Genomic DNA, 25,843 nt, shown 5'->3' on the forward strand with positions numbered 1-25,843 from the left:
GAACACAGTATTTTCTCAGCCAAATGTCTGTGCCAAATTCTGGAAGCTTCATTGTTTCCCTGTTAAATACCCCACATTTTATAGTTATATAATGAGATAGAATTAAGCCTGCCTAAGGAAGTCCGGCCTTGGTTTCAGAGAAGAGTGAATGTTTTTACAAGTGGTCTCCCTGGCAGATTTTATCCCAACATAATTAATTAAACTGAGTAAGTAGTGTGGTCTGGTGAAATGAGCATGGACCTGGAAGCAGCGTGGCTCAATGGAAAGAGCCCGGGCTTTGGAGTCAGAGGTGATGAGTTCAAATCTCGGCTTCACCAATTGTCAGCTGTGTGACCTTGGGCAAGTCACTTAACTTCTCTGTGTCTCAGTTACCTCATCTGTAAAATGGGGATTAAGACTGTGAGCCCCCCGTGGGACAGGCTGATCACCTTGTAACCTCCCCAGTGCTTAGAACAGTGCTTTGCACATAGTAAACGCTTAATAAATGCCATCATTATTATTATTAAGTCAGGAGACCTGGGTTCTAGTCTGGGTTCTCCCACTAGCCTGCTATTTGGCCTAGGGCAAGTAACTTACAAGAAAAATATATTGGACATTTCACCTCTGTGAGGCTTTTTGGTGAGAGGAGACTGTCCTTCCACCTAAACAGGTTTTCTCACTCCTGAAGTTTCCCCTTACCTATCTATTCATTAATCAATTAATGATATTTATTGAGTGCTTACTGCATGCAGAGCACTGTACTCTATGCTCTTAAATGTTGACATTAAATATCTTGCAATTCCTAAGCATTTACTTTCCCCTTCAAATATGAATTTTCACATTAAAAAAAGTGTTTTATCCTTTAACTAGACCTGAAATATTCCTAGAGACTAACCATTCATAGAAATAGATATTCTTAGGACAGTGTTCACACACACACATTTGTTTTCATTCACAGCATTTTAAAGAAGGATAATTAAAATTCCAGAAATTTGAACACAGTATTATTTTTTTTCCCACACCCAGTTGTGTGGCCCTCATTATCTGAGTTTTATTACATTTGTGCTAATAGTTGGATTATTATACAGGACATGATGCTTCCTCCTCAATCTGAGAAATTACTATTGCATATCGCACTGCACAGCATTTGGAAAATAGGGGTCATGAAAAAGCTGTTTGTAACTCTTAGTTGTAAAGTTCAGTGAAGGAACAATGGTTCTAGTTCAGGAAAAGAAAGTCAACAACACCCCAGATTCCAAATGAAACTAACTGCAGTATCAAACAAGTTCAGACAATATGCCTTGGTTTTGTGTACTAGAAGTACAAATCATCCTATTACAGCAAATTCTTAAACAACATAGCTGCAAACACACTAGGGCCCCAGTTACCAGCAAAAGACTCATCATCTAATTCCTGGATGACATTTTCGATCAGAAGCCTGAAAAAATCTATAACCTCGGTGAGACCTCTCTGCCTTTCTCCTCCCTTTGATGCTTTGATGCTTCCCTTGGATTTCTATGTTTGGTTGCTGCAATATTTCAGGAAGGTTGCAGTGATTACCCTCTAGGTCGTTATATGGAAAGAGAATCTCCAGATGGATTCAGTATAAACTGCCATCACAGTGGTCAGAGGTTCTTAGGTAAACCAGGGAAAGGAGAAACAACAAGTGAAAGGGAGAGGGGAAGAAAGGGAGAGATGAAGGCAGGAAAGAAATGAAGGAGTGAGGAATTGAAGAAGAGATTGAGGGAGGGAAGGAGAAAACAGAGGAACTAGGAGGGAGAAAGATAGAGGAAAACATTGTGGGGGGGAAGAGGTAAAAAGAGAAGAGGAAGAAAGAGGGAAAGAAATAGGAAAGGGGAGAAGGGGGAGAAGAAAGAGGAGATGGAAGGAGGGAGGGGAAGTGGGGGTGGAGAGAGGAGAGGTGAAGAAGAAGGGGGGGAAAAGAAAAGGGAGGAAGAAGAGGGGAAGGTGGAGAGAGGAAAGAGAAGAGGAAGAGAAGGGGAAAGAAAGAGGAGAGGGAGGGAGGGGAATGGGAAGTGGAGAGAGGAGAGGTGAGGAGAGGAGGGAGAGGGGAAAGAAAGAGGAGAGGGGGAGAGGTGAAGAGAAGAGAGGAATAGAGGGGTAGAAGAAAGGAGAGAGACAGAAGGAGAGAGAAGAGAGGGTCAGAGGGGTAGAAGAAAGGAGAGAGACAGGAGGAGAGAGAAAAAGATGGAGGGAGAGAGAAATGAGAGAGGGAGGGAGAGGGGGAAAGAGAGAGAGCAAAACTGAGATAGTGCAGGAAAGAACAAAAAGATGAAAAACCAGGCCAACCTAGGGATTGTTAGACCCAGCCCTTCTTGTCGATTTCTCAGGCTGGGATATGACCACTCTCAAAACTAATGCAAAGAATATTTATAGGCCATAGTAAAGGAAGAGTTGGGATTAGGAATTGCTATTATTCTATGCTCTTGGTTTTATTACATAAACAAATATTCTTAAGGGATTGGATGTGGTTATTACTTTTCTTTAATTTATGACTCAAATAGGATTCCAAACCCAAGTCCCTAGAAGTCGATGGCCACAGTATTACATATGTCCCTGATGTTCGTAACCTAATATTTTGACCTAAATTATGCTATTCCCAATTGGTGTTCCAAATTGTTCATCTAAAAGGGGCACTGAACAAACTGTTTTTTAGCAGTTCCACACTAATTCTACTAGTTCTACTATAGGGAAACAGCATGGCTTGGTGGACAGAGCAGGGCCTGGAGTCACAAGGACATGGGTTCTAATCCCGGCTCCGCCACTTGTCCGCTGTGAGGCCTTGGGCAAGTCACTTCACTTCTCTGTGCCTCAGTTACCTCATCGGTAAAATGGGGATTAAGACTGGGAGCCCCTTGTGGGACAGCGACTGCGTCTAACCAGATTTGCTTGCATCCACCCCAGCACTTAGTACAGTGGCTGGCACATAGTTAGCACTTAAATTCCATAATTATCATTATTATTACAATTGCTGAGGGCCAAAACCGCCTAGGGAAACTCCAAATAAGTATCGACAGTCACAGAGCCTGGGGATTCCTATATAGGGTTGAAGATCTGGGCCCCCTCAGTTTCCCAGATGGACTTGTATGGCCCCAGTAGACGAGCTGTATCAATGGCGGGTGGGTCAGATGTTTAGTATAGAAAGGGGTTCTGTTGGGAAGGTGATGAAGTCTGCTGAAACTGAGTTGGATGAACTGTAAACTCACTGTGGGCACAAAACGTGTCTCCCAACTCTGTCCTACTCGTCCAAGTGCTAAGGGCAGTGTTCTGCAGAAACAATATGGCTTAAGGGATAGAGCATGAGTCTGGGAATCAGAGGACGTGGGTTCTAATCCCAGCACCACCACTTGTCTGCTGTGTGACCTTGGGCAAGTCACTTTACTCCTCTGGCCTCAGTCACCTCATCTGTAAAATGGAGATCGAGACTGTGAGACTGGGACTGTATCCCACCTGATTGGCTTGTATCCACCCCCGTGCTCAATACAGCGGCTGTCATAGAGTAAGTGCTTGATGAATACCACAATTATTGTTATTATTATTATAAATATTAAGTACTCAATAAATACCATGGAAAAGATGAAATAATGGACATCACCACTTGTGTGGGCAGAGCACTGTACTAAGCACCGCAGAATTAGTAGCCACGGTCCCTTGACTCTTATACTATGTGCCTGGCATATCATAAGCACTTAAATACTACAACAAATCGTTACATTTAAGCGAACAAATCCAACTGGTAACTATGTCACTCTGAGATAACTGGTGGGATAATGTCACCCCCTTCTAGACTGTGAGCCTCTTGTGGGCAGGGATTGTCTCTATTTGGTCCTGAATTGTACTTTCCAAGCACTTAGTACAGTGAATTACATACAGTAAGTTCTCAATAAATACAATTGAATGAATGAATGAATAAATGAAGAGAAAGGCAGGGAATAATCCTGGAGGAGGTGACTCTTCTGGGAGGCTTTGACACTGGGAGGGAATGTGATAGGGGAAATCGAAGGCAAGTGTGGAGATAGAATGGTGCATCTGCTGTCCATTATATTGTACTCTCTCAAGTGCTTACTACAGTGCTTTACACACAGTAAGTGCTCAATAAATGCGACTGACAATGAATGAATCGTGTCCTTGTTCTGTTCTACTCACATACCTCTTGAAAGTGTGTCTTAAAGGACCACAAGAAGGGCAATTAAGAGAAGCGACATGAAGAACATAAACCTGAGAGTCAGAGACGTGGGTTCCAAATCTGGCTCTGCCACAAGTCTGCTGTGTGACCTTGGGCATGTCACTTCTCTTCTCCGTCCATCAGCTTCCTCATTTGTAAAATAGGGATTAATCCTATTGTCTCCTACTTGGACTGTGAGTCTCGTGTGGGGTAGGGACTGTATCTAACCCGATGAACTTGTAACTACCCCAGTGCTTAGAACAGTGCTTGGTGCATAGTAAGTGCTTAGCAAGTACTAAAATTCTTGCTATTATCATTATTATTATTACCTAGACTGTAAGCTCCTTGAGAGCAGGGAATCAAGTCTACCAAATCTATTGTACTGTACTCTCACAAGTTCTTAGTACAAGGCCTTGCACGCAGCGTGAGAAACAGGGTAGTTCAGTGGAAAGAGTCTGGGTTTGGGAGTTAGAGGTCATGGGTTCTAATCCCAGCTCTGCCACTTGTCAGTTGTGTGACTTTGGGCAAGTCACTTCACTTCTCTGGGCCTCAGTTCCCTCATCTGAAAAATGGGGATGAAGACTGTGAGCCTCATGTGGGACAACCTGATTACCTTGTATCAACCCCAGCGCTTAGAACAGTGCTGGGCACATAGTAAGCACATAACAAATACTTTATTGGAGAAGCAGTGTTGCTCATTGGTAAGAGCCTGGGCTTGGGAATTAGAGGTCATGGGTTCTAATCCCAGCTCTGCCACTTATCAGCTGTGTGACTTTGGGCAAATCACTTCTCTGTGCCTCAGTTCCCTCATCTGTAAAAGGCGGATTAAGACTGTGATCACCACTTGGGACAACCTGATTCCCTTGTATCTACCCCAGTACTTAGAACAGTGCTTGGCACATAGTAAGCTCTTAACAAATACCATAACTGTTATTGTTATTAATAAAAGTTCAATAAACACCATTGATTGATGGATCAATCGAGCACTGAGCTGTCCAGCACATTCTGAAGGGTGGAAGGAATAATCTTTATTTCCCTGCCTCCTCCCCCATCACTTTCAAAACTCTGCTACTTTCTACTTGGTATCCAAGTTAAACTGGATTTCATGAATTAACATTTGACCTGTTTCCAATTTACAGGAGAACTATCTAAAAGATTCAGTATAACTGAGTGATTCATAAACTCAAAGTTTGCATTAATATGGAAAATAGTGTTTATTCAAATATATAGGTGTGATCACACAGTGCAATTATTAGAACCTTGACTCGAGACATGCAAATGGATTTGTTTGGCTTGGGGCTGGTGAAATCATTCAAATAAATTCATCTTTATAGCGAGCTTATTTAACTTTCTCCTTAACTAACCAAATAAACTGATTTATTTTTCAAAGTAATGTGTGGAAGGTACTGCTAGGCATAGAAACCATCACCTCCATCTGATAATAAAATAGATTCTGCCTAGAGGGGCTAATTTGTCATGTCTACGGATTGAAGGTAAATATCTTCACAGGTAACAGAGAGTGAAATTGGAGTGTATTCCCCCAAACTTTTATGACTGCAGTCTTGACCATCATCATCACAAGTGGTATTTATTGAGAGAGCTGTATTGAGTGCTTGGGAAAGTACAATATAACAGAGTTGGCAGACATGTTCCCTCTCCACAATGAGCTTGGAGTCTAGAGGCAGTGGTGACTGTCTGGATGGAGAGGAAAAAATGGATACAGGAAATCTTGTATAGGAGAAAACTTAAGGTAAGCATTTAGCCCCAGCACAGAGAGCATGATGGGCTATATTTATCATTGACTTGTCCCAAATATAGTTAGGATCAGTTTGAGAAACAGAATGGCCTCGTTCAGAGAGCATGGGCTTGGGAGTTAGAAGGACCTGGGTTCTAGTTCCTGTTCTGCTACTTGTCTACTGTGTGACTTTGGACAAGTCATTTCATTTCTCTGTGCCTCAGTTACCTCATCTGTAAAACAGGGATTAAGGATGTGAGCCCCATATGAGACATAGAATGTGTCCAACCTGATTAACTTGTATCTACCTCAGAAATTAATTTGGTGTCTAGCACTTAGTAAGAGCTTAATAATACTAATATTAATAATGGTATTTGTTAAGCACTTACTATGTGCAAAGCACTGTTCTAAGAACTGGGGAGGTTACAAGGTGATCAGGTTGTCCCACAGGGGGTTCACAGTTTTAATCTCCATTTTACATATCAGGTAACTGAGACACAGAGAAGTTAAGTGACTTGCCCAAAATCACATGGCTGACAGTTGGCAGAGCCGGGATTTGAACCCACGACCTCTGACTCCAAAGCCCGGGCTCTTTCCACTGAGCCACGCTGCTTCACACATACCATTGAAAAGAAAAAAAAGAAAGGAAGGTAAAGTCCCAAATTCAGCATTGATAAGAACATCAGGCCCCCATTTAAGAAGTCTAACTATTGTATTCAACAACCACCTGAAAATAAGATGATAGTTTGATCTAGATTCATTCATTATGAAAATTAAGATTCTCAGGGGAAAATCAAAATCCATTTTTTTTTCTTTTACAAGACCTACTACAAAAAGGTCATTTTGCTCTTTTCTTTTAGCACCTGAAACAATAGTAGTCTCCCAAAAGTGTACAGTGCTCAGATTTTTCCTAAGCACTTTCAACTAAATGATGCCCTTCATCTTCACAACATCCCCTTGAGATTGGGAGAGGCAGGTAATAATATTTCCACTTTACACCAAGGTCAAGGGAGATAAAGCAACTTTCCCAAGGTCACTGAGCAAGTTAGTGACAGGGTTGAGCCTTAAAGCCAGGTCCTCTGATGCCCAAATCCATGCCCTTTCCACTAGGCAGTGTTGCCCTCCAAATGATGCCGATCAAACTCTCAGATAAAAAATCTTTCCTGTGTCAGCCACATGCTTAATCCTCGACCCTGGAAGCTCACTGAACAGGTAGCTGGTCATCACTAGTCTTCCACTAACTCTTGAGGTACTTGAAAGTGCTTACTGCAACCCCTTTTCCAGCTAGTGGTCTTCTAGCCTTTACTCCTTCACCCTAATCCTCTTAACCGGCTGTTCTGGGCCTCTCTACCTTTGCTCCTCTCCCTCTAAACCCCAGCCGTGTACTTCACTCCCCTAATACCAATTTATTTGCTGTGCTACTGTTTTGTCTCTCTCACTCTCTCTCTCCCCATCAACCCTTGTTAACTCTCTTCCATCAGCCTGGATCTTCCTCATCCTGTCATATCCAATAGACAACACTTTCTCCATCTTCCAAGCCCTACTAAAATTGTAATTTCTCCAGGAAGATGTCCCTGACTAATCTCTCATCTCCTAATCAATCAATAATATTTACTGGGTGCTTTCTGTGTGCAGCACACAGGACTAAACATTTCGGAAACTAAAGAATTGGTAGGCACAATCCCTGCCCCAAAAGAGCCTGCAGAGTACAGGGGGAGACAGCCATTAGAATAGTTTAGGGACAGGGAAAATAGAAGAGTTTAAAATATTTGTGTAAGTATTGTGGAGCTGTGGGTAAGTATCAAAGTGCTTAAGGTATACAAGATCAAGTTCATAGTCGATGTTAACTTCACTTCTCTAAATCCAACCTACTTACTGTTCCTCGATCTTACCTGTCTTACCGCTGATCCCTTGTCTATATCCTGCCTTTGGCCTGAAACTCCCTTTTCCTTCGTATCAGTCAGACAATCACCCTCCCCACCTTCAAAGTCTCACTGAAACCACTTCTCTGCCAAGAGGCCTTCCCACACTAAGCCCTCATTTCTCCTGTTCCCTCTCTCTTCTGCATCACCTTTATACTTGGATTTATATCCTTTATTCATGTCATCTTCATCCCCCAACACTTCTGTACATGTCCATAACATATTTTAATGTCTGCCTCCCCCTCTAAACTGTAAGCTCCTTGTTGGCAGGGAACATTTCCACCAACTCGGTTATATTGTACTCTCTCAAATGTTTAGTGCAGTGCTCTGCATGTACTGACTGCTTGATTGATGCAGAGGGGAGAGTGGATTGAGAATAAACATGGAAGGCCTAATAGCAATGTCATTTTTTAGGAGGGTTTTGAAGGTGGGGAGAGTAGCAGACTGTCGAAAATGAAAGTGGAGAGAGTTCCGGGCCTAAGGGAGAATGTTGACAAGGGTTTGGGGGAGGGATAGACATGATAAAAGGATGGAGAGTTGTTGGTAATAGAGGAGCAAAATATGTGGGTTGTAATAGGAGATCAGTGAGTTAAGGTAGGAGGGTAAAAGCCGATTGAGTGCCCTAACTCAGATGGTAACGAGTGATTGTTTGATGGGTAGGAGGATTGGTAACCATTTGAGGTTTTGGAGGAATGTGGAGGCATGGGCTGAGCACTTTTTCAGACAATCAGGGCAGTAATAATGATAATGATGGCATTTGTTAAGCGCTTACTGTGTGCAAAGCACTGTTAAGTGCGGGAGAGGATATAAGGTGATCAGGTTGTCCCACGTGGGGCTCCCAATCTTAATCCCCATTTTACAGGTGAGGTAACAGGCTCAGAGAAGTTAAGTGATTTGCCCAAGATCACACAGCAGACAAGTGGTGGAGGTGGGATTAGAACCTGTGACCCTAAGGAGTTCATTGGTGTCCTTAGGGAGGACTGTTTCTGTGGAGTGGAGGGGGCAGAAACCAAATGATAGGGGGTTGAGGAGAGAGTTGGAGGAAAGGAAGGGGAGGCAGCAAGTTTAGACAGTTTGCTCGAAGTGCCTGGAGAGGAATGGTAGGAGGGAGATGAGGAGAAAACTGGAGGTTTCACAGTGTCAAGAAAGGGGCTTTTCAATCAAATGATTAGATAATCTTGTCAGACAGCTTCATTGCTAAATTGTCAGCTCCTACAGAGCAGGAATCATGCCTACTAATTATATTGTACTTTTCCAAGTCTTTTCTACTGTGCTCTGCACAGAGTAGTGCTCAATAAATACCTCTGATTGAAATAAAAAACTAAACCTTCCGTCCTCTCCACAACTATATATAAGTAGGTAGTGCCAACTAGTTATCCTCCCTTAACCTTTGCACCAAAGAGGAATAACAGATAAAGAGGAAGCCAGCTTAGTGGCCTGAAACACAACTTCCCAAAAGAACCTTAGGTATCATGAGGTATCTCTATATGTTGCCAATTTGTACTTCCCAAGCGCTTAGTACAGTGCTCTGCACATAGTAAGCGCTCAATAAATACGATTGATGATGATGATGATGATGATGATGAGTGCAAGCTTCTTGTGGATAAATTAGTTGTCTACCAACTCCAGAGGATATCCAGTCTAGTAGATAGAGTACAGGCCTGAAAGTCAGAATGTCATGGCTTCTAATTCCAGCTCTGCCACTTGTCTGCTGTGTGACCCTGGGCAAGTCACTTCACTTCTCTGTGCCTCAGTTACCTCATTTGGAAAATGGGGATTGAGACTGTGAGCCTCACATGGGACAGGGACTGTGTTCAACTTGACTTGCTTGAATCCACCCCAGTGCTTAACACAGTGTCTGGCACATAGTAAGCGCTTAACCAATGCCATCATCATCTTTAACTCTAATGTACTATAGTCTCCCAAGTGCTTAGTACAGTGTTCTGCACCAAGGAAGTGCTCAGTAAATACCACTGATTAATTTATTGTTCTGAATGAGTCTGGGGCAATGGGAACTCGCCATTTTCCGAATGCTGGCTCATGAAACACTGTGAAGGCTCCATACTTAATACAATATAGCCTGTTTTCCAGTCCTAAAAGAAGACCCAAATGATAATGTCATTGTACGGATCGACCAATACACGCATGTACTAAAATCACAGGGCAGAAGAAAGCATGGCTTATATAAATAACGTACGAAACAGACCCATTCGCTCAAATAAAGAAAATGTTCTTACTTGTTTAAGAATGTCTTGTTTCTGAAGTGCATGCAAGGAAAAAGAATACACATATTAATGTAGTGCAATAGTTTTCTTTTACCTCAAATTAGGTCTGAAAGAATTTAAGGTTTAGTTGTATAGAGAGGATTGAGAGACAGACACTCCATAATGATGTGTGTCATAATATTTTGGTTTCCTTACATTGCAAAAAAGAAGTTCTATTCTGAATTCTGTTCTCTGTGAATGATATGGCATGTGCGCTTGATGTTTCCACCCAGTGAGTTAAACTCTAGCATTGGAGGAAGAGATTTTGAAGGCTAAAAACATGATTTGAGGGAGAAAATGCCGAAGTTGAATACCGTAGTGGTATGTGACAATTAATCTCCCTGCAATCAAAGCCTTATTGAAAACACATCTCCTCCAAGAGGCCTTCCCTGGCTAAGGCCTCCTTTCATCTTCTCCCACTCCCTTCTGCGTTGCCCTGACTTGCTCCTTTTACTCATCCCCCTTCCAACCCCACAGCACTTCTGTACATATCTGTAATTTATTAATTTATATTAATGTCTGTCTCTCCCTCTAGACTGCAAGCTGGTTGTTGGCAAAGAGTGTGTCTATTGTTGTAGTGTTCTCTCCCAAATGGTTAGTACAGTGCTCTGCATTCAGCAGGCACTCAGCAAATACGACTGAATGAATGAATACTGGTGGTCCTTGTTGTAGCAGTAGTAAACGTATAGTAGCCATAGTAATAGTAGTAGTAGAGTAGTATTTATTTCTTACTGTTTGCAGAGCATAGTATTAAGCCCTGGGAAAGAACACACAGAGGGAAATTAGACCCGATCTCTGGCCCTCAGGGGGCTTACAATTTAAAAATAAAAAAAACAAGTGAAGGGTTGGGTGGCAGACACATGAGGTGAGATGAAGCAGAAGAGTAAGACAACATAAAGGCAGGGATCAGTACAGGATATAAACAAAGCTCAGTAGGGTACTGTGGCTAGAGGAGCAGAATTTCAGGTCACTATGAAGAGTCCAATCACAAATGCAGCCATAGTGTCCCCTACATCAGTAGGATAATCTCTCTCTAGATCATAAGCTCATTGCGGGTAGGTAACGTGTCTATCAATTCTGTTGTACTTTACTCTCCCAAGCTCTTAATACAGTGCTCTGCATACAGTAAGCTCTCCATAAATAGTAATGATAATAATAATAATGACGATGGTATTTGTTAAACGCTCACTATGTGCCAAGCACTGTTCATTCATTCATTCAATCATATTTATTGAGCACTTACTGTGTACAGAGCACTAAGCGCTAGGGTTGATACAAGGTAATTAGGTTGTGCCATGAAAGGCTTACGGTCTTAATCCCCATTTTACAGATGAGGTAACAGGGGCACAAAGAAGTGAAGTGACTTGTCCAAAGTCACACAGCTGACAAGTGGCAGAGCTTGGATTTGAACCCACAATCTCTGACTCCCAAGCCTGTGCTCTTTCCACTAAACCATGCTGCTTCTAAAGGACACTGAATGATTAAATGACACTGAATGATTGATAATCCACTGGATTTGTCTTCATGTGATGACAGCTGTGCTCCAGGGATGAGGCAGCAGTCCAGCCACTCCAGACTCAGAGGCACTATTATCTACAAGACTGAGAATGGCAGCAATCCCATCCATCCTGGCCAGCGATGCTGATGCTTGGTTGGTGGTGGAAGCCAGGCAGCGTGCCCAAAGACAGCAGAATCTGCCCAAGAAGCACCTCTCTCTCCATGCCCCCTCTTTTTCTATTCCTCCTTCCCTGTCTCTCATCTACCTTTTCTTTCCATCCTCTCTATCTCCTTTTTCTCCTTCTTCCACCCCTTACCTTCACCCCCAAAATGCTTGGACAAGTTAATCTGTATGGCCTGCTTCGCCTTCTTTTTCTCCCTCATCCCCCCTCTTTATCGTGACCTTCAAAATGCTTGGACAAGTTCGACCGTATGGACTATCTCTTCAGGGAGGAAGACTGAGGAAGGGAAACTAGTCCAGACAGTAGTCCCATTCTTTACTCCCTCCCCCCTTCCCCCCCCCCCCCGCCCCCCCAAGATCAAGCCTTAGAGGCAGAACGGGTCTATCCCTGAAAATATCAACCCCAAGTCATCCCATTCTATGGAGGAACCTGACTCTAATAGGCTTTTATTAGAATCGAAAGAGAAGCAGCATAGCCTGGTACATAGAGCATGTTCCTGAGTCAGAGGACTCGGGTTCTAATCCCACTTCCACCACTTGTCTGCTGTGTAACCTTGGGCAAGTCACTTAACATCTCTGTGCCTCAGTTTCCTCATACGTAAAATGGGAATGCTATATCAATTCTTTCTCTTACTTACACCATAAACACCATGTGGGATAGGGACTATGTCCAACTTTTTTAACTTGTATCTACCCCAGTCCTTAGAACAGTTCCTGTTACATTGTAAGAACCTAACAGATACTATTTACAGTAATAATGTTAAAAATAGTGGCATATGACATTATTCATGATTTCTAATGCTTCCCACAGCTCTGACAGCCCACTGGTGCAATTGCAAATGCCAAAATGCAACAATTCTCATTCCAAGTAGCTCTTCCCAACAGAAACCCCAAGACCTCTCAATAATTTTCTAGAGGTGATTCAGTAAGGATTTGCCCCACTGAGATGAGGGAAACTGATTTACCAAAGGTAGGGCATTCAATATGCCAGGGGCAGGCTCTCATTGTGTTGCAGCTGAGTCACGTTTAATAGCCAGCTTGTTCTTCCTAAAGCTGACACCAACCCTTTGTAGATCACCCCTGCGTAGGAAGCCATCCCCAGTAAAAGCAAATTAAACAATTTCCCGAGCACCTCAGCAACAACAACGAAAAAGCACCATTAAGCCAGAACCGGAACATATTAATCCCTTGTCTCCTTCACAATCAAGCTGTGTGGACTGAATCTAAAATATTAAAAATCACCGTGTTCCATGTTCCATGCCAATGAGTGCTTAAAGACGTAGAGTGGGGTTTTTTTTTTCAGCCCCTAATGATCATTATTTTTAGAGATTACATGGGGAGATATCTCGATTCCACATTGAAAAAGTTGTCACTTGGCAAGCTATGATACTGCTCAGGACTTAAACAAAAAGGTAAATGTTTCTTACAAAAGGAATCTGTTTAGTGAATTTATGCATCACCTGCCGAGTTTCTCTTGCTTTGATAATAACCAGTAGATTCAAAAACTGTAATGGCTGTGGTCTATCCAAGAACTAGAAACTAACATGATCTCTTTAGTAATCTCTAGAAATTATTTCTCCTCACTAGATGATGATTAAGAACCTTGGATGAGGTAATGGGGTAACCAGACCTTTGTGGTTAGAGTCAGTTCATGGCTAAGAATTTCAAATGATCTCTCACTGGCTGGTTGGTCTGAAAATTCAGTTGTACTAGCAGAAACAATCGTTAGGTTGTCTGTTATACTCCTTTCTAAACCGGAAGCCTCTCTACAAATATTTATATTATGAAGAAGTTTCCGTCACAAGTTCGAAATGTCATGTAGATGAACACCTAGGCTACCTTTTAATTTATCAACTGCTCAATATTTTAATAATGTCTTTCATCAGGCAATCTGTGAATTTATTTAAAGGCATTAAATTATTTAAAGGGCTGACATCACATTTGTTTCTAACAGTGAATTTGGTAATTAGTTCAATAAATCTATTCAGTAAAGACTGATAAATCTCCATGAAATATATAATCTCTGAGAATAAATCCTCATGGTCCTTCAGATAAGATATTAGCTTTGGCAATAAGGTTACTTTGTAAACAGCATGTTCCCCCTGATTTTATAGCCTGCAGCTATCTTTAGATTTTTTTTTGTCTACATGAATAAAATAGAAATCCCATGTTTTTTAAAAGGAAAAATGATGTTTAACTTCATTTTTCAGCCCTCTGAAATAAAAAAATTCCGGTTACATTGTCAGCCTTGATTATGTTTTAACCTCCCTAAGGACAGGGATTTGACTTCTTCTAAGTCATTTGTATCTCCCAAGTGCTTGTTAAAGGCCTGGAATTCCCCCCCACCCCGTTCATATCAGATACTCTCTGCATCTTCAAAACCCTCCTAAAATCACATCTTTTCTGAGCAGCCTTCTCTAAGCCCTTATTTTCCCTCCCCGTCATGTGGCCTATGTACCTAGTTATGTCACAGGCAAACGCTTTCCTGATGACTCAAGCACCACAGTTTTTGTGCTCATTTCCTTATTCATACGTTCATTCGTTCGGTCGTATTTATTGAGCCCTTACAGTGTGCAGAGCATTGTACTAAGTACTAAGGGTGCGTACAATACTACAATAAACAGACACATTTCCTGCCCACAACAAGCTTAGAGTCTATACTTACTGACTTCCTCCTATCTATCATTTATTCTAACATGTCTCCCTCTGTATACTGTAAACTCCCTGGGAGCAAAGATCATGTCTACCAACTCTATTATACTGCATTTTCCCTAGTGCTTAGTACAGTGCTCAGCACACTGTAAGCCCTCAATAAATGCTATGATTGAATGATTGGCTAACTGCCCTGCACACAGTAGCTACTCAATAAACGCTATTGATTAATTGATTGAATCAATCTGTCAACCAGTCAATCATATTTATTGATCTATGACCGTGTGTGCAGAACACAGTGCTAGCACTTGGGAGAGTGCAATGTAACAATGTAACAGACACATTCCCTGCCCACTGTGAGCTTACAGTCTACAGGGGGAGGCAGCCATTAATACAAATAAATAAATTACCGATATGTACCTAAGTGTTGTGGGGCTGGGAGCGGAGATGAATAAAGGGAACAAGTCAGGGTGATGCAGAAGGGAGTGGAACATGAGCAAACACTTAGCTTCTAGGATTCAATTTGTGAAAGGATTATGTCAAATTCAAATCAGTCCACCTTTCTTTATTTTGATTTTGCCTACGTTAGTCAAGGTTTGTAGATTTGAGTGAATCCAACTGCTCAAAAAAAAAAAAATGGAGTGCTGAATGCATTTACAATGCAGCAGGTGACTCCAGGAAGGGAACTTTTTAGAAAAGGAGAAAATAAGAAAGGGGTTGTGGGCATGAAACGAGGAAAGGATCAGATAAGTAGCCTGAAATTCAGGAAACAAAACCTTGTCTTGGTGCGAACAATTATAGGGCACTGGAAGAAATTATTTCTGCTATGTGATGATTCAGAATTGCTCATCACCTTGTGAAAATACTGAAGGTAAAATGTCATAGCCCCAAATCTCTCAACTAAGAGATGCAATGTAGAGCCAAGAGAGGAATTCCTCACTGAGGTTCTGCTAATAGTAGGAATGTGAAAAATATTCTAAATAATTAAAATAAGTACTTAAAATTGCACCACGAGTCTCTTGTAAAATAGTTATATTTCACTACATTTTAAAATATTTTCCTGCTTCATGATGTCTGAATAAACCCTTTAACAAATACTGTCCAAGGTAAATTAGTGAATAATTATCTCATATCTGCTACTGAATATTATTTTCCAAAATAACATCCAATTGAGTGGTTGCACCATATGGTTCAGAGAAGTCACAATGTTAAAAATAGGGACTGTGTCCTACCAGTTTATCTTGTATCTATCTCAGTGCTTATTTTTGCTTTATGTTTTGTTTTTTAGGTGGTATTTGTTAAACTCTCACTGTGTCCCAGGCCCTGTACTAAGTGCTGGGATTGATACTGGCTAATCGGGTTGGACACAGTCCCTGTCCCACGTGGTGCTCACAGCAATAATCCCCCTTTTACAGATGAGAAAACTGAGGCACAGAGAAGTGAAGTGACTTGCCCAAGGTCACACAGCAGACAAGTGGTGGACCGGAGTTTGGAACCCCAGTCCTTCTGAGTGCCAGGCCTGTGCTCTGTCCACTAGATTCATTCAATCATATTTATTGAGCACTTACTGTGTGCAGAGCACTGTACTAAGCACTCATTACTAAGCACTAGATCATGCTGCTTCTCCCCAGGCCATGCTTGGCCCATAGTAAGTGCTCAACGAATACCCCGGTTAATTAGGAAACATTCTTCCACCTACTCATGTCCGTCTGGATAGAACATAATGCATTTTCAGAAGAAAACAGTGAGTGCTAGAATACACATTTTCCTTAGCATGGATTCATAAAGAATACCACCCCAACACTGTAGCAAAACTGACGGTTTTTGATTTCATAGATAGATAATATTTCGCATCTGCTATCAAACAAGTGCCAAAAAATTCCCAAACTAAATAAATATAAGCAAAGAAGGAAAATTACCCCTTCAGGATTGTACTTTGCTAGCACACCATTATTGTGGAATTCTTCAAGAACATCCTTGATTTTCTTGGTGGAATCTAGAAAAAAAATGGAAAACATACAATGCATTTACTCAGATGAAATATAGTTGGACTTTTCCAGGCATGGGAACTTTTTTCAAAGTGAGTTTGTGCATTCACTCAGATGCCCTGCAGGACTTCAAGTGAGACATGAGAGTTCCAGAAGACTCTCAACAGAAACTAACTTCATGATATTTTGTCATTTTTTCACTCTCAGTGATTATAACACCTTCATTATTCTTTGTTCCTACGATTATTTACTCAGATGAAATATAGTTGGACTTTTCCAGTCATGAGAACTTTTTTCAAAGTGAGTTTGTGCAGTCACTCAAATGCCCTGCAGGACTTCAAGTGAGACATGAGAGTTCCGGAAGACTCTCAACAGAAACTAACCATGATATTTTGTCATTTTCTCACTCTCAGTGATTATAACACCTTCATTATTTTTTCTTCCTATGATTCCAGCCTGTGATCACATGGTCACAGTATGACTGATGAAACAATCACAGTCGGTAGCAACTATTTATCAGACACACGCCACAGTGACTGTCCTAAATGACCTGGGTTCTAAGTACAATTTAAAGGAGGACACACGATTCCTGTTGTTCCTGAAAACTTGAAGAGGTTCTCTGTGCAGAAGCTCCTCAAATGTATTTTCATTCATTCATTCAATCGTTTTTATTGAGCTCTTACTGTGTGCAGAGCACTGTACAAAGCACTTGGGAAATACAAGTATTTTGCACTTTGCATTGTTCCAAGCACCTTGAAAAGTCCTGGAGAAAGGGCCAATCCTTTGTTTATTGATATGAATTAATTAAATTATTGATTGATATTAAGTGTCTGTCTCCCCTTCTAGACTGAAAGCTACTCATGGGCAGGGAACATGCCTGCTAGCTCTGTTGTATCATACTCTCCCCCAAAGCACTTACACCAGTCCTCTCCATTCAGTGCTCAAAAAATGGCAATGATTGATTGACTGAGGTCCTGAACGCACAAAGCATTCATTCATTCTTTCATTCAGTCATATTCATTGAGCGCTTCCTGTGTGCCGAGCACTGTACTAAGAGCTCGGAAAGTGCAATTCGACATGAATAGAGACAATTCCTACCTACCAATGAGCTCACAGTCTAGAAGGGGGGAGACAGAAAACAAAACTAAACAAAGCAAGACAATAATAAGACACAATGAAGGACACCCATTTTACCTGCATGATACTACCAGGACTATAAATCCCACATTGGCTTTTTCAGCCACATATGCTCCTCTGCTTCCCCTCCCCTTCCCGTTACCCTGACTCACTACTTTGTGCTACCCCCCTTCCCTGCCCGCAGAAATTGTGCTCTTTCCACTGAGCCATGCTGCTTCTCTAATGGCTTGAAATGTCTTGGCAACCTCCCTTCCCTGTCTCAAGAACCATATTCAGTCCCAGGAAGATCCAGGTATGGCTCCCGTGACAGTTTTCAGAACCCTATTCTAATGCAAGGAAAATATTTCACCTGAATAAACCCCATAACAAAGCGCAAATGAAGAATATCATCTTTGAGATCCCAGATTTACCTCTTAGAAAATATCATCTTTATCTCAGTATTTGTCTTCAGCCTGCAATAGCCAATTTTGGAGAAAAACTCACTTTTTCTTTAATGTCATCTTCTAGCTCTCAGATCCAAAACTAAGATCCAAGAGGTCTTCCCAAAGTAAATGTTTTAGTTCTCTTTTCCACCCTGCCCTGTTTTATCTATGCACTTGACCATGTATGACTTATACACTTGGATATTCCCCCCAGCCCCATGATAGTTGTGTAAATATTCTTCTACTACACTACGTTTCCTATCCCTATTCTATTTTAATGCTTGTCTTTCTCTGTACATTGTAAGCTCATTGTGGTCAGGGATGGTGTCTATCCACCCTCTTGTACTGTACTCTCCCAAGTGCTTGGTACAATGTTTTACACACCTTAAGTGTTCAGTAATGATCATATTTGATAAGCTCTTACTATGTGCCAGGCACTGTTCTAAGCACTGGGATGGATACATGTAAATTGTGTTGGACATAGTCCCTGTCCTACGTGGGGCTCAGAATCTCATACCCCATTTTACAGGTGAGGTAACTGAGGTACAGAGAAGTGAAGTGACTTACCCAGGGTTACAGGAGGCAAGTGGCAGAGATGGGAATAAAACCTGTGACCTTCTCACTCCCAGGTCTGTGATTTATCCACTATGCCATGCCACTTCTCCGGAAATACCATTAATTGGAAACCTTCTCCAGGTCTCTGAGTTGTCCTGTTCTGTGACCGTAGACTACATGGATTCTTCCCACCAGCCATTTCCCAATACAGTATAGCAGAATTGGTAGACATAGTCCCTTAATAAATACTGTAACTGCCATTATTCCTGCCACCCATGTGAAAATTCTGCTATTCTTATTTTCAGATGATACAAATGGTGTGACATGTAGGAAACTTGAATTATTCAGACTATCCTCTCGTCCCTACTCATTTTATCCCCCACATTCTGGATAATTGAGTTTCTACTGTTCTTAGATCCCTAGTAGTTATGACAACCAATCTGCTGCACTTGAATCCAGAGGAGTTCTCCGCACATTCTTCTGATCCCCAGGATATTTGTCTGATACCCTTTTATCCCCACCTCTGGGGACTTTCAGAAAATGTGCTCCTCAGTCTCAGTTGTGTGGATATATCTTCTGGTTCTAGAAGGACAGCAATCAAGTCTATGCCTTGAGTGTGGAGCTCTGAAAGCATTTCCTGTCTCTTAGCTTCTGCCTCTAAAGCTTCTAAAGCTTTCAGAGTTGTGCTTATCTTCAAGAATGGCCCGGACTGTGTTCGTGATGGTATTTTATTTGGGAGACGGAAATGTAACAGGGATTTGACAAAGTGTGACTCTGAGGGTAAATAGAGTGGGTTTTCCATGATAAGTTAAGTTTCCTGCTCTTGGTAGGGTGGATTACAGGCAAGAGGACCTAGACTAATAAGAAATGGAATCCATGCCATTAGCCAAGAAATCTTTTCACTGCGGAGAAAAGAAGACCAGTAAAAGGCATTTCAGGAGAGTTTGCAAGAGAGGAAAACGGAGTGTGATTAGAAAAATAAGGTCATCTGAAAGCAAAGATTTTTTTTTCCTCTCAAGAATTTCTCTCATTCAACCCTCTTATCTCCCAGTTTTATTGTTTCTCAGAAGAGAGCAGGTAGGCAAGAGGGAGGCAAGCCCCTCTGGGATAGAGTGACCTGAAGCCAATGGTGAATAATCATTTTTCTATGCAAAATGCAATGATTACGTATTGGTCTTTGACCTGCCAGGACCCTGAAATTCTGCTCCTTTAATCACAACACACAATTGCTCTTGTGATGTTTATTGCGGTGGCTAGTCTTTTAGAGAAGCAGCATGGCTTAGTGGAAAGAGCATGGGCTTGGGAGTCAGAGGATCATCATCATCATCATCAATCATATTTATTGAGCGCTTACTATGTGCAGAGCACTGTACTAAGCGCTTGGGAAGTACAAATTGGCAACACATAGAGAAAGTCCCTACCCAACAGTGGGCTCACAGTCTAAAAGGGGGAGACAGAGAACAGAACCAAACATACTAACAAAATAAAATAAATAGAATAGATATGTACAAGTAAAATGAATAAATAAATAGAGTAATAAATATGTACAAACATATATACAGGTGCTGTGGGGAAGGGAAGGAGGTAAAATGGGGGGGATGGAGAGGGGGACGAGGGGGAGAGGAAGAAAGGGGTTCAGTCTGGGAAGGCCTCCTGGAGGAGGTGAGCTCTCAGCAGGGCCTTGAGGATGTGGGTTCTAATTCCAGATCTGCCACTAGTCTGCTGTGTGACCTTAGGCAAGTCACTTAACTTCTCTGTGCTTCAATTACCTCATCAACTGGGACAACCTGATTACCTTGTATCTACCCCAGCTCTTAGAACTGTGCTTGTCATATATTAAGAGCTTAAATATGATAATTATTATTACTATGTTGTTTTCATCAAGTTGTTTCTCCTCATTCATTCATTTGTATTTATTCATTCATTCATTCAATCGTATTTATTGAGCACTTACTGTGTGCAGAGCACTGTACTAAATGCTTGGGAAGTACAAGCTGGCAACATATAGAGACAGTCCCTACCCAACAGTGGGCTCAGAGCGCTTACCTTGTGTAGACCACTGTACTAAGCACTCAGGAGAATACGATAGAATCATAGTCACATTTCCTACCCACAGTGGGCTTACAGCCTAGTGTGGGGGAGATAGACATCAGTACAAATAAATAAAATTTCTGCCCACCTCCAAGTGCAGGGCTCTGAATAGAAAGATGGACAAATCCAAACAAGTGATGTCACAAATACCATTATTATTATTATTCATTCATTCATTCATACAATTTCATTTATTGAATGCTTACTGTGTGCATTCATTCAATCGTATTTATTAGGACTGTATGAAGCACTTAGGAGAATACAATGAGAAGCAACATGGCAGACTGGATAGCACATGAGCCTAGGAGTCATAAGGTCATGGGCTCTAATCGAAGCTTTGCCACTTGTCTGCTGTGTGACCTTGGGTAGGTCACCTTACTTCTTTGTGCCTCAGTTACCTCATCTGCAAAATGGGGATTGAGACTATGAGCCCCAGGTGGGACAGGGATTATGTCCAACCCAATTTGCTTGTATCCACCCCAGTGCCTAGTACAGTGCCTGGCACATAGTAAGTGTTGAACAAATATCATTATTATTAGTAATGCAATACAACAATAAACAGACACATTCCCTGCCCACAATGAGCTTACAGTCTAGAAGACAGTCAAAATGTCTAAAACTAAAAATCCTTGAAGACTCCAGAAATCAAAATTAACCCCTGGAAAAAAAAACATACTAATAATAATTGAAAAGACTACCCGGCATGGAAAATCTTATTGTGAAAAGCCATGATTTTCCTAGCTTTAAGGTTTTCTGGTCATTTTGGACGGATCTTATAAAATTTGAGTAGAATGATTTTATTTTCAATGATTTTATCATCTCGTCTTCAGGTAGGTGGCAAATAAGAGGACACAAGTTTCGAGAGGGCCCGATTAGGGCAGGGGATCCAGAGAAACCAAACTGACTGTGTTCCTATTTCCCACAAGATGCATGACTGCCGGCACCAGGTAAATAGAAAACAATTAAGCAAATAAGCTGGGAAAAGATTTTGCCTAAGCCCATTTCCGAGTTTCATCCCAAATATATTATTTGCATTGGCAGCATATCTTTGGAACATGATTTCCACAGCAAATACCAGTGTCACACATTTCTGCCATCCCTCTGATTTAATGGTTGAGTTTTGACTTCACTAATGGGGCCTGAACTGTTTCATATCCAATATGAGGACAAATTGTGCATACTACACCTCACCTCTTAACTTCCTGACCGTGAAGGGAAAAACGCCTGCCATGTAACCCTAGGCAATTTACTTGGATTTGTTGTAACTCAGTTTGCTCGATTGGGAAATGGAAGGCAACCATTACAATTGTATAAGGAAGGGGGAGGTGTTTGCAGAACGAAATTTTAGAAATCTACCCCAGTCAGCAGAATAATCTATGGACTGGTGAGGTTCAGGATTGGAGATGTGGAGAAACCAGTGAGATACCTGATGCAGTATCTGGGACAGGCTGTGACAAGTGATTAATTGATTGATTTATGAAAGTGATTGGATTAGCATGGTGGCCATTTGGATGGAGAAGAAAGGGCAGATCCTGAAAAATATTATGAATTACCTAAATGAAAATACGTTACTTATTTTGTCACTCTACCTTTATTCTTTTTTTTTTTACTAGTATTTGTTAAGCACTTATTATGTGCCAGGCACTGTACTAATTGCTGGGGTAGATACAAGCTTAACAGGTTGGACACAGTCCCTTTCCCACATGGGGTTCACAGTCTTAATCTCAATTTTACAGACAAGATAACTGAGGCACAGAGAATTGAAATGTGCCGAAGGTCACACAGCAGACATGTGGCGGAGCCAGGATTAGAACCCAGCTCCTTGGGCCTTCCAGTCCCATGTTCTAACCAACAGGATATGCTACTTCTTGCTACCTGTTTTTTTTTTCTCTGCCTCATATATTTGGACATATAAATAACAGCAGTCACCTCAAAACATGAAGGGTAGAATGTTTCAAATACATCTGACTCTTCCTTACCACATTAATACATTTGAAAGACAGCTCTCCTCTAGATATTCCAAAAAAGGGAAAACGAGTCACTTCTCTACCGATAAAAAAGAAAAATGGCAAGGAAGAAGGAGAAGAAGAAGACGGGGAATCCTCAATTGCTGTAATGTAATTTAAAGCAGGACAAGAGACTGGATGTCCAGAAGTTGCATTTGATGGGCTCTCAGCATCTTAATCTGATTTCTACAGGCTACAAGTTGGGAAATGGAAAGTCAAGAAAATGAGGATTGGAAACAGGTGGCTTTTGAGAAGACACAGCTATAGCTCCTCTCAAGTGGTGTCTGGAAGCGCTCCATCCATTGAAACAGAGAAGTGTGGTTTAAACATTGTTAGGAATACAAATTCCTCTTCCAGACTTGGGCTGTGGGTTTGCACAGTTGAATAATTCCGAATCATCGGAGAGCTTTTTTCTTGTAAATGCTCTATTCCTCATTTCCTATAAACTAAATTACTGAGGGATATATTTAGAAAATGTTTCATTACATTTTAAATGTCCTCTCTGTCGAAGGGTAACAAAGCTCAAGAGTCAGCCGAAAGAATCCACAACCAACTGTGCTTCCACACATAAAATCATAAACAGAACAAATGAAACAGTCGATAAAAACCATAAACCATATAAAAATAGTGCAAATAGCCATGGGTTGGAGCCAATTCATCTAATCATGTATTCTACCGCTATGACCATCTCGCATCTGAGTATTCAGATCAAAACATTCATATTCGTTCTGCAATTAAATACTGGCAAAATACCAAAGCGTTCAGGGACAGCTCTCAATATTTACATGGGATTACAATATGAGAACAACTGATATTCTGGGTGAGGGTAAAACCAGAAACGTTTGCCCTCTTTTTGCGATACTTCTTGAAACAGCAGCTGGGTTTGTTGGCAAAAGCCATGCAGATGGAAAGAACCCAATTCAGTTCAAGCTACTACACTCTATTATCTTTCTGCAGACTAGAACTCCAGCAGAAAAGATCAACAAATGCACAGGAAAGAAGTTTAATAAAGGCCACATGACCTAGTCAGCTGTGTGACCTTGGGCAAGCCACTTAACTTCTCTGTGCCTCAGTTCCCTCATCTGTAAAATGGGGATTAAGACTATGAGCTCCACGTGGGACAACCTGATCACCTTGTATCCCTGCCCTGCACGTAGAACAGTGCTTCACACATAGTAAGCACTTAACAAATACCATTATTATTATTATTATTATTATTATTAAGAGGAAGGTGATTTAGCTAATCCGATACACGTTGTGCCACCAAATTAATGGAATCTGGTTATGCAGACTTAAAATCTCAGGGCTGTGAGCGCCATGTGGGACTAGGACTATGCTACACTTAATTAGTTTTTAGCCACCCCAGCGCTTAGTCCAGTGCCTGACACATAGTAAGTGCTTAAACAGCGTGGCCTACTGAAGAGAACCCAGGCCTGGGAGTTGGAAGGTCCTGGGTTCTAATCCCAGCTCCGCCACTTGTCTGCTGTGTGACACTGGGCAAATCCCTTAACTTTCCCGTGCCTCAGTTACCTCATCTGTAAAATGGGGATTTAAAGTGTGAGCTCCACGTGGGAAAGGGACCGTGTCCAAACTGATTAACCTGTATCTACCCCAGTGCTTAGAACAGTGCTTGGCACATGGTAAGTGCTTTACAAGTACCATTATTATAAGAAGCAGCATGGGATAGTGGATAAAGCAAGGGCTTGGGAATCAGAAGATCATGGCTTCTAATCCCAGCTTCGCCACTTGTCTGCTGTGTGACCTTGGGCAAGTCACTTCACTTCTTTGTGCCTCAGTTACCTCATCTGTAAAATGGGGATTGAGATTGTGAGCCCCATATGGGACAGGGACTGTGTCCAACTCGATTTGCTTGTAACCACCCCAGTGCTCCTGGCACAATACATAACAAATGCCATCATTCAATACCACAATTATTATTATTAATATAACATTACCGGCAGTCCAGATGACCTGGGCGAGTTTGGAGACCAGAGTTCCCCTCCCAACTTGGCCAATGACCTGCTGAGTGACCTTTGGTAAATTCCTTAATTTCTCTGGGCCTCATTTTCCTAAACTGTAAAATGGGAAGGTATTTGTTCTAGGCTCTTAATTTGTGAACCCAGTATGAGGTATCCTCCATCAAACACAGTGACTGCCACATAGTAAGTGCTTAATAACTAATTGCTGCAGTGGTTTTTATTTTCTACATCTATAAAATCTGGCCAATATGATTGTGTTTTTTTTTCTGGCACTCAGTGATACCATCCCAATTAATGAGCTATGTATTTGGAACTCTTGAGTAAAATGTTCTCAGTTATGACCAAGAAACCCTATTTACATCTTAATGAGTATATCTGCAGCTCAGTAGATGGAAAACCAAACCACTGTCAAGATGTTTTGAAACTCAAAAGGGATTTCCAAGCAAAACTGACTCATGAGCAGAGCCTTTCTAGTTTGCCCCTGTGTTTATGTAGGTGCTAGAGACTGTAAATTCATTATGGGTAGGAAACATTCTACCAACTCTGTTGTATCGTTCTGATAACAAACTAGATTCTAGCATGATAACTAGTCACACAACCCCTGAACTCCTCAAGGACCTTCAGTGGTTGACCGTCGTCCTCCGCGTCAAACAGAAATTCCTTATCATTAGCTCTAAAGTGCTCAATCAGCTTGTCCCCTTCTATCTTTCTTTGTTGATTTACTACTACACTTCACTCCTCTAATGCCAAAACTACTCGCTGTACCTCGAACTCATCTATTTCGCCGCCGCCCCCTCACCCCCATCCTGCCTCTGGCCTGGAATGCCCTCCCTCTTCATATCCGACAGACATTGCATCTCCCCACATTCAAAATTTTAATAAAATCACATGTCCTCCAAGAGGCCCTCCCCGACTAAGCTCTCATTTCCTCTTCTCCCGCTCCCTTTTGCGTCATTCTTGCACTTAGATTTACATCCTTTATTTACCCCTCCCTCACCTCCACAGGACTTGTAAATGCATCCATAACTGATTCATTCACATAAATGTCCTCCTCTTCAAGACTGTAAATTCATTGTGGGCAAGGAGCGTGTTGACCAACTCTGCTATATTATTCTCTCCCAAACACTTAGCATAGTGTTCTGCACAGAGTAAGTGCTCAAAAAAGAGCATTGACTAAGAGCTACAGGATACCCCACACAGTTGAAATTCAGAATGAAGCAGATAGCAGACCAGTACATAATGGAGAATC

At 41.6% G+C, this 25,843-nt stretch overlaps 1 protein-coding gene across 2 annotated transcripts in view; it reads right to left on the reverse strand.

The window, feature by feature from the left end:
• Window positions 1-25,843, reverse strand: part of DGKB (diacylglycerol kinase beta) — a 690,045-nt gene that overhangs the window by 566,346 nt on the left and 97,856 nt on the right. The window contains exons 3-4 of one of the 2 annotated variants that reach the window (XM_038767643.1): window positions 16,336-16,412; window positions 10,060-10,080 (exon numbers count right to left, since the gene is read on the reverse strand). In XM_038767643.1, the coding sequence (XP_038623571.1) occupies window positions 10,060-10,080; window positions 16,336-16,412 (98 nt within the window). The remainder of the gene's footprint in view (window positions 1-10,059; window positions 10,081-16,335; window positions 16,413-25,843) is intronic. The other variant, XM_038767652.1, reaches the window with a different exon arrangement.

Source organism: Tachyglossus aculeatus, chromosome 2 (assembly GCF_015852505.1).
Source record: "Tachyglossus aculeatus isolate mTacAcu1 chromosome 2, mTacAcu1.pri, whole genome shotgun sequence".
Lineage (NCBI taxonomy): Eukaryota > Metazoa > Chordata > Mammalia > Monotremata > Tachyglossidae > Tachyglossus > Tachyglossus aculeatus.